The sequence below is a fragment of the Malus sylvestris genome, chromosome 4 (assembly GCF_916048215.2).
Source record: "Malus sylvestris chromosome 4, drMalSylv7.2, whole genome shotgun sequence".
Taxonomy (NCBI): domain Eukaryota; kingdom Viridiplantae; phylum Streptophyta; class Magnoliopsida; order Rosales; family Rosaceae; genus Malus; species Malus sylvestris.
Window position 1 is genome coordinate 14,949,293 of NC_062263.1, and position 10,256 is coordinate 14,959,548.

At 35.4% G+C, this 10,256-nt stretch overlaps 1 protein-coding gene across 2 annotated transcripts; it reads right to left on the bottom strand.

The window, feature by feature from the left end:
- Nucleotides 1–1,717: 1,717 nt before the first annotated feature.
- LOC126619574 (alpha carbonic anhydrase 4-like) lies at nucleotides 1,718–4,918 on the bottom strand. 2 transcript variants are annotated; one of them, XM_050287980.1, is made up of 7 exons: nucleotides 4,779–4,918; nucleotides 4,394–4,614; nucleotides 3,409–3,515; nucleotides 3,229–3,334; nucleotides 2,984–3,145; nucleotides 2,843–2,896; nucleotides 1,718–2,106 (listed from the first exon to the last, which is right to left on the bottom strand). In XM_050287980.1, the coding sequence occupies exons 1-7, from the start codon at nucleotides 4,873–4,875 to the stop codon at nucleotides 1,834–1,836; spliced, it is 1,020 nt and encodes a 339-aa protein (XP_050143937.1). In that variant the 5' UTR covers nucleotides 4,876–4,918; the 3' UTR covers nucleotides 1,718–1,833. The 2 variants fall into 2 exon arrangements, with proteins under 2 accessions (XP_050143937.1, XP_050143938.1); XM_050287981.1 differs by lacking the exon at nucleotides 2,843–2,896.
- Nucleotides 4,919–10,256: the final 5,338 nt, after the last annotated feature.

Genomic DNA, 10,256 nt, shown 5'->3' on the forward strand with positions numbered 1-10,256 from the left:
TGGCTACCGAGGTAGCCACCGTGGTGGTTCCCATGGTGGAAACTCGTGGTGGTGGTGCTGCTCCACTTATTGTCGCATTTAGCCTCACGGATCTCCGCAATCCCATTTCTTGAACATTAGAATTTTCACTTGTGGAATTTTCTAAATTTTTAGCCATTATATTTTGCTTATACGTTTTATCAAAGAACCTTTGCAAGTAAAAAATTCTAATAATAAGAACGTATGAAAAATATTCAAATGGACTAGAAAATAAAGAAAAAACCTTTTTGTGCGAGAGTCTTCTAATTTGTGGATGCAAATTTCTTCCTCCTTGATCTTGGACAATTTTGCACCTACAAAACAATTAACACCTTAGGTTAACACCAAAAGCCTCACGCGCCCACGATGAATTTGGGGGGGGGGCCTTTGGCCGAAGAACCTCTGATGCCAAAGTTAGAATTTAGAGAGAAATAGTGTTTAGAGAATTTTGGGATTTTTGCAAAAGTGTTGGAATTGGTTTTTTTGGTGAGAATGAGAGTATATTTATAGGGATAGGAGGTGGCTTGGGTTTTTTGGGTTTAATTTAAGTTTAATTAGGAGTTACAAAATTGATTATTTGTATAAATGGGGTAATAAAATGGAGAAAGGTGAAAAAGGTTAGGAAAAGGGAGGTGGCCGGCCTCTTAGTAGTTTTAGGTGTGAATGGGTGTTTTATTTGATAATTAAGGGATTGATTAGGTAATTAATCCCTTAATTAATCAATTTTTAGGGAATACAAAAGGAAAATATCATTTAGCTAATTGATTAGCTAAATAATGGAATACAAAATATATAGAATAAATTAGGTTTTAGGAATTACCTTATAGAAAGGATTTGATGAAATAGGCTTTAAATTGTTACCTATTTTGGACACTTTTGACTTGGTTTAGGGATGATTGCCCGCTGCTCGCGCGTAGGAATCCCAGTATGCCTCAAGGGTATTTTTGTCATCTTTTACCCAAGAATCCACGTGTCGCCTTGTGATTATTTTTGGCTCCACAACAATCCCCTCAACTTTAGACTATAGTAATAAGAGGAGACGAATTCCGGTCATTGGGTGGATTAATGAATGCTTTTAATTAGCTGAGTTACAAACTGCTTGTGTGGTGGTCTAATTCCAGATATTCTATTGACCAAAAAAAAAAATCCAGATATTCTTATTATTCGTGAGTTTATTTGCACTATCCCTAAGAAAATTCTAATAACTAAACAAGTGGCAACTAAATAAGATATGGAAAAATCTTATGGTTGAATAAATTGGAAATACTTATATTTTTGTTTACAAATATTTAGTTTTATTGACATGTGGCTTCAGTGGGTAATACGTTGGAATTCATTTGTTTCTTATTTGGTTCTGGTGAATGGTACCATTCACACCAGATGATTTTATATTAAACCTTTCTGATAATTGGGGTGTCTGCATTTGTTTTTTTTATTTATTTTTCGTACTAAAGATTCCTTATTGTTTTAGAAATGGGTGATGCTAGGATTATAAAAAGGATTTATGCCTCAAATAAGAATGATATATTTTTCAAAGTATCCACAACATTACCCGGTTGAAATTTGAATTTACCCTCCCGAATTAAGATTACTTCTAAATACTGGTATTACGAGCTTGAACCTAATCAAGTAATGTCCTTCGTTGAGTTTGAGGTAGAAAATGAAAGGCTACCAGAAATGGGACACCAGAAACTCACAATTGGTGCAGCAAATTCATGCTGTTTTCTCATGTTTCACAAATTCAACACAAACTACAAAGCGATTACAAGGCTACTAAGAAAGCACAAAAAACCAACAAAGGAAATATTTGATATCTTAATTAATAACCAAGTGGAGAAGACACACGAACAGACACGCGATTACTTGCGGAAATAGTCTAACAGTCTGTTGGGGACTGTGGTTACCCTGTTTGGGGCTGTGGCTACTCTCTTGTGGACTCGCTGCATTGATCGACTCTTGAGGGCTTGATGCAGCATTAATCGTTGTGTGATGAGATACTTTGTCATCACTTAACCATGATGTCGAGCCATAGAGCTTGATACCTCGGTCATTGGCAGGTTGCAATGGCCTTGCATTCATCACTGCATACTGCATTATAATTAACAGAGAAAAGTTAATATGCATGTCCCCAAAATTTATACCTCACTGATGAGTATACAAAGTTAATTGATGCTCTAGTGTATCTAAACTTGGTACAGTATTTACTAGCAATGAGCATTCGGTTTAGCTGGAGGTTTTATGATCTTGAAGGAGGTCGTGATACTTATATAAAATTACTCACAGACAACCAACTTTTAAGCACAAATATCGTTTGTCATATTTTTCACATCAATTGAGTCAAATTAGTTATATTCATATTCTTTTCTTTTAACACACAAATAATCATGCCATCTATGCATCACAAGTTGACATTAGCCACAAAGATTGTGCCCATGTGTAAAGACTAAATGTCGACTTGTTTTTTTTAACACTAAAAGTCTGTACGAAGAAAAAAAAACATATCATATTTGATTAAAAGATAATTGTGTTTTTATTTGAATGATATAACTAGACACAAATGCTATATATATTTACAAATAAATATATACACCACGTGGTGAATTGTGCCATAATTAAGTTTTAGTGGCATAATTACCGGTTCAACAAACACCGCGTGGTGAATTGTGCCAAAGGGAAGTATCTCTACAAATAAAGACAGCTAACATATTTTAGTCAGTTTTATTCCATTATTCAATTTTTACCTAAGTTCAAATCTAAATAATTGTTAAATTAAAAAAAATAGAAAAAGAAAGAGTAACCACTAAACAAAGATAAGGTGACGTACATCAACAACTACTTGTTTAAGTAACTCCAGTTGTCTTCTTGAAACAATACTTACCTGAGGATGCAGTTTATGGTTAGCTAAATGTTTATTGATATATATCAAGACAGGAAAAATTCTTTAGGGTTGGTAAAGGGGTTGTACCCCTTCGTTTACGGTCCAAATAACAGCTTCAGTACAGGGAGGGGTTGTGAGTGATCCCACGTATCTGTAAAATCTTAAGCTAGGCCATTTTATTTCACTTGGATTAATCACTCCCAAGTGTTTCTCCTTCGTACCAATCACAGACAGTATATCCTTGCTCACCTGAAAAAAGTGGAACAGTTGGAATAACGCCATCAATCTCTTAAAATTTCATTTACATATATATGTGTTTTGAGGATTTTCACCTTTAAGAGAAAAGGATTGGGAGGACCAACTTGGTAGAGGAATGCAATTACAGCTACACTGTTCTTGTCGGCACTTCGGTGTACCATGTGCAATTCTAGATCATACCTAATGAGGAGAACTCTTTAGAGAAGGAAGAAACATTTTGGATTTTAAAGACAAAGGAACTGAGGGAGAGAGACCTTATGCCATTGATGGTGTGCTCGGATGGGGTGTGCCAATGACATTGTTTGAGGAAGTAATTTGTGCCGTTGATTTGGATAGATCCAGCATCACCTTCCCATTCAAGCTGATCCAAATAATTACAATACATAATCAAGAAATTGGCAAGAGGAATAAAACCAAAGCTGTATTTGAAAATGAAAGCAGCACACTAACATTTTTGCTAAGACCATCTCTAACCCTGGGTTAAAAGCCAAATTACCCCCCAAATTACTCTCCCAAACACTCTCCAACCCATGCTAAAATTTTAGGCTAAATGCCAAATGCTATTTCTGGGCCAAATACCCCTCAACTTTCCCCACGGGCTAAATGCGAAATGTTTATCGGAATTTAAATTTTTTTAGATCAAAATGTTCATAAAATTAATTTACAATAATCTACATATTTATTTATTTTTTTTAAATTGATTTAAGAAAAAAATTTAGGCTAATTTCATTCTTTAATAATTCCGGGCTAAAATTTTAAGGTAGAAGGGTTGGAGCAGAAAAGATGTTTCTGGGCTAAAAGCTAAATTTTCCGGGCTAAAAAATTTGGCTTTTAGCCCAAGGGTTGGAGATGGTCTAATAGTGAGTATGCTGGGTTAATATTAATGTAGTGTTTCTTCAGTCACCATTTTTCTGAATTCACATTGACTATATCATTTAATCTCCAGTTTTTTTTTTTTTTATGAAATCCTGAATTCAAATCTCACAGACGATAGATATTCAATATGGAAATAAATAAATAACTTTTTGTTACCACATACGTTGTAAAACTTCACAGACCATGCATTCCCTATGTTTTTTTAACATATATATGATATTATCTACACTAAGAGGTGAGAAAGTCAATTAAACCTTTTTACTTACAAGTAAAGAAAATACCGCTAGACTATAATACTATGTGACATACATTGTACTCATTTAAAACCATGAAACAACTCTAAAGTGATTCTAACTTTCTCACCGCGATATAGTGACCTTCGTTCTTGAGGGTTGCACCAGAAGGCTTATGGTGCATTGTAAGATCCCTAAAAGTTGGGATCACTTTGGTGGCACCATCCTCCATTAAGTCTATTGGTGATTGAGATTTTCCATCTTTGCATGCCGTCCATTCTTTCTTAAGCTCTCCCCAGTGTTGTGGCCCCTTCTCGCTTCCTTCTCTATAATCAAACTCTATTTCTTGGTCTGCATAAAAAATTCGAATTCAACATGAATGTAATAATGATGATCATTGTAAGATGATGGAAATGATTCCCTCACGACTTCTCCTTCTGCACATGAGTAAGTAGGAGGAGAAAATGAGTGTGCGGAAATCAGTTTCGAATACAAGTCCATATATTTAGCATTACCAAGTGGTTTAGCTGTAAGTGCTATAGGGTGCAAGTACAGAAGAATAATTGTTAAAGCAAAGAACCGAAGATGAGTTTTCTTTGATTCAAACATCATTCACAACCAACAACGACCACAAAGATCATTTATACAAGTGTTGAGAAAGAGATGCCTCAGTCTATGAATACTGAAATTTATAGAGCTTTCTAAATCATACAAGGCAGTGCTAATCACGGTAAAAAAGGTTACAGGATCTAGATGTGGAAGTAAATGCTATCTTCACCTTTATTAGATGCTACATTTGAGTAACTTACCTTGACTTATTCTTAACTTTTTGGTGATTTATTTTTTGGTTAATTAATACACACACACACATGAGAATTTGCCAAAATTGGAGGAAACATATTTTTGAAATAAACAAATAGTCTGAAAGTTATCTGAATTGTAGGTGGAAAAGTCATATATCCAATACACATTTTCGTAGTTCTATATTTTAACTAATACAATCATTTTTTCTAATACAATGATATGTTAAGATTCAATGTGGAAAATTTTGCCAAAGTCATACAATGAGCCAACCACAATAACCAATTCAAACTTGGCTTCATCAAGAATCGGAAGTAATATATACCTCTCACTTACACATAAAGAGAAATACTACTAGACGGTAGTACTAACTACCTTACTATTTTATTTTTTATTCATATAATTTATGTTTCAAGATTAAAATATTACTTTGAGGGGGGGATGAAATTAATTTTCATATGCAAGGTTTAACAGGCTAACTGCTCGTGCATGGTCCTTAATTTTGCAGAAAGGATACAAGGTGCTGAGTTGTAGTTTACACAAGGGTTCTGACTTTTGATTTGTGAATTACATCCTTTATTTTGAGCCATTCGTAAGTTGGTAAGTAGCGCCAGCTGGTGGCAGTGGGAAATAATTAATGATACGATGTAATTTCTATAGTCTGTTTGCAACAATTTCATCTTTTATTTCTTTTACTGCGTGACATTTTGAATAAATACTTTGAGTAATCATTTGTGCCATTATCAACTGCAACAAGAAACAGATGCAGAGAAAAAAAATCAAGATGTACATTAAAATAGGAATCCCAAAGCAGTTGGGAGATCAAATTCTTGTAGAATTTGTATTACTTATAAGGCAAGAAAAACCATTATGATTAGTACAAATAAAGGCATAAGGCTAGGAGGTGGAACACAATTCTCACATAAACCTGAGCCCATATCTCTCTCTCATTCCCTTCTTTTCTTACCCACTTTTATAATTAGTTTCATAACATGTTATTAGCATGAACGTGTCTATGTGAGAAGCAGAGGATCCCAAGGAAATCGTGCGTACATTTTTCAACATCTTCATCAAACATCCAAGTAATCGTAAAACCCTAATCTATTTGAATTTAATTTATTCTATGTATACTGTGATTACTGTTCTATGCTATATGCATGTTATATGATGATGAATATGTGTGAGTATATCGAAAAGAAAAGAAAATTAGGATTCCAAAACCCTAAAAATTGCAAGAGCTGTGTCTAGACCTAGTGAAAGTGACAAGATCGCATATATCAGCTGCAAACGTGCATTCAAGGATAGATGTGCCTTGTGTACGTCGAAACATCGCACTGGAAGGATGAGATGGCCCCAAAGGACGGGTGGCCGCACCTGTTGCTTGGCTTGGTACACTGGTGGCCAACCAATCATTTGCTACTACCCTGAAGCATGGCAGACGTGTAGGATCAAAGGATTCACAACCTTGGAAGAGAAAACCCACGACACACACTAGTGAACCTAGGTTGAATCCTACCATTGCTAGCTCATACATTCCAACACATAAGGGTATTCTAGATTATGGAAGTGCCATTGTAGAGACAAATATGCCTCCCAAGTATAGAGAGATATTGGTCAGTATGCAAGGTTAGATGTACTTTGGAATCATAATAAGATGATAGTCGATGATGTATTTGTATACACAATAGTTATTGATATCATGATGAGCGATGACATTGAACTGCGGTCCGTTGATGAATGCCGACGTAAAATTGATTAGTCAAACTGGAAACAAGAAGCCGAGGTCAAACTCGATTCCATTGTGAAATGTAAAATATTTGGGTCTGTAGTTCCGCCACCTCCAAATGTGACGCATGTTGGCTATAAGTGGGTTTTCGTAACGAAGCGTAATGAGAAGAATGAAATAGTGTGATATAAGGCACGCCTTACCATGAAAGGATTCTTTCAACGCCCTGGAATTGTTTACGAGGAGACGTATTCCCCCATAATGGCTGTTATAACGTTTCGCTACTTTATCAATTTGGTAGCTTTTGAAAAACTGAATATGCAGCTTATGGACATGGTAACTACGTATCTCTATGGGGATCTTGATAAGACTTCTACATGAAAATTTTCAAATGACTTATATTGACTGGACCAAATAGTTCTATACCATGGAACACCATCTTATTTGATTGAGGCACTTAATCTATATATTGAAATAATCAGACGAATGTTGTATTATTGTCTGATTAAGTATTGATTGGTCAGGCATATGTGAAGAATTAAATATCACCATGCTAGTTTATCAAGAAGTCGCATTCTGGTTTTGCATAGTTTCAGTTATGTCGATGAAATGAAGCTTATTGGGACTCCCGAAAAGCTTGAGAAAACGGTTTGGTAGCAGAAGTCGAAATTTGAGATGAAAGATCTAGGCAGCAGTTGATACTATCTTAACCTAAAGATTGAGCATTGTTTGGATGGTATTCTAGTTCATCAATCGAACTACACCAAGAAGGTTGTGGCACTTTAATGAGGATAAAGCAAAACCTTCGAGTACTCGTATGGTTATTTGAACACTAGATGCAAAACGAGAACGCCCTTTTCATCCTAAAGTTGATGCGGAAGAGGTTTTGGAGCCTGAATACCTATTTCTGAGTGCAATGATGCTTTATTGTACTTAGCTCAGTGCACTACACCCAACATCTTCTTCGTTGTTAATAAATTGTCTGACTTTCAATGCTAGTAGTTCTCATTATGAAATTTAATCAAACTCAGGGATATTATTCAGAAGTATACTCAATTTTCGTTAGTGTACTCTTTTCCTTGTGTATTATGACCCGTAGCTTAAATAAATGTCTTTTATTACCGAAAAGTATGAATTGACGAAAATGCCTTGGCAAAGTTTATGTTGAATAATTACGGACCACTGAGTATAAATTAGTTTTATCATTTTTTATAGTTTTGTTCAATTAGTACTTGTGCTAATGAGTGCGTGAGAAAAAGCAGATTCGAAAACGAATGTACGAAGACTAAGTTATGTTTTGGGTTAAAAATTGTAGAATTCGGCAAAGATTCTAACGACGGAGCTCGACAATAGCGAACTTAACGACTTCAATGAAGGATTCTGTTAGTTGTAAAGGAATATGTAACTGAAAGCTATATTCTGTTACATTCTTTAGCTCAAATTTGCTTGACACATGGCAGCGGTGGACGGTGACTGCAATTGTTTCGACGTAGCTGTGCGAGGTCGACTGAGACGGCTACCCGCCGACGATGGTGGCGTGTACCGTGGAGCATGATGCCTGTACAACGGTGCTTGGCGTGCAGTGGAGCGTGGCCATATGAGACTTACCGTAAGTTTATTCGATGTCATGAAACACGTGGTGCACTCTGTTTTCACTAGTTCAGAGTCATTTATCACATTTGACACCAGAAACTTACATGACTAATAGGTGACTAAATGTGTTAATAAAGGTGCAACTTACATGACTAGTAGGTGACTAAATGTGTTAATACAGGTGCAAACATAACTTGTCTTAATGAAAGGAAAGCGCCTATTGCTGAGGAACAATATGAGTTTCTGTAAGTGGATCTTTTCATTAACAGTTTTGGTGAACATGATGATTTTGGTAAACTTACATGCCAATGATTTCGTTCTTGAATGAGACTAGATTAGAGATTGTTGAGTACATTATATTTAATTGAGTTTATTATATTATGATTTATTTTCACCACATATTGTTACATGTGTTATTATTTCCAGTAAATAATAGATATACTAGTAGACGCTAGTAATGACTTGAGAGCTAGTAGATGTTGGCAATATACAAGTAGATACATGTGATCGCACATACACTTTGTTTTTTGCCTCCACAAGACCTAGTGAGACAGAAGTGACGGTGAATGACGACAAGTGGACTAGGCAATAGTGCATCTCTCATATGGAGAACTATCTTTATCTAGTTGAAATAAATTATAATAAAACTTGTGTTTTTGTTTGCACATTGCACAACTATTTGAAAGTATTATTGCATTTACTACTACTATGCTCTAAATTGATGTGACATGTAATAATGAGTTTCAACACTACGTGTCCCCAAGTGAGGACATTGTTGTAGTTGAACTTTTATTTTGCTAAACATGAACTCATTGGCTCTTTCTATCACATGCAAATTTTAATTTTTTTTCTTATAGCTTCGTCACCTATTTGGTAGTGGCCATCACATCTCTACCCTGTGTTTGATATCTATTGGGTTGGGTGTGTTTGTTTGGGTATCAGAGCATGGTTAGAAGTTATGCATTTGCATGGGATGATGCATGTTATTGTGCTAATAATTTAGCGTCTTTATTGATAGAATTATGCCTTCTAGGCGGGAATAAACTAATGTACCTGCTTTAAAGCAATTGACCGATCCTTTAGCTCAATTGATTCCAAGTGAAAAAGAGGTCGTCCACTAGTAAAAATTGTCTTTAGCCATGAAGCTTATACCATTGACGGTCGCAACTGAGTGAAGCTTCATAATCATGGCTGGAATATATAGAGGATGTATTGAAATTAATGAGATGTCCTGCTGATCAGAAGGTCAACACTGCAATATTTTTTCCTAGAAGAAAGTGTTAAGAATTGGCAGAAGTCTGAAAAGAGATCTATTACCACCACTACAATTGTGATATGGGAAATGTTCAAGACAAGGTTCAAGAGAAGTTTTCTAAGTCACGAGTTTTCAAGCAATGAAACCTGAATTTCGTTCACTAGAGTTCCAAAGATAATGATGAAGTAAACAAGAAGCAGGTCATAACTGGACTTAACCCTTGTGCACTTTCATAGTGGTGAAGCTATGTATGAATCTGCTTTTCGTATTGCTCAAAGTGTGGAACAAGTGAATATTTGCAAGAATGAGAAACAAACAATGAAAGGTAAATAGACGGGTGATGCGAAAATTAACTTAACACACAAATTAAACCCTCTTGTTGTCAAATTGTAGTATAAATGCAAGTAGGGATCGTTCTAAACCGGGGATTAGGAGGGCTTGCTAAAACCTCTAAACTGACTTAAAAACATATAAACAAAGTTAAAAACACTAAACTAGACTCAAAGAACTTAAAACAAACTCAAAGGACTCAAAACAAGCTAAAAACGCTCAAATCTGCCTAAAAACACAAACTGGGCAGATTTGGACTCTAACACACTTTTGGGACACCTAAAAACA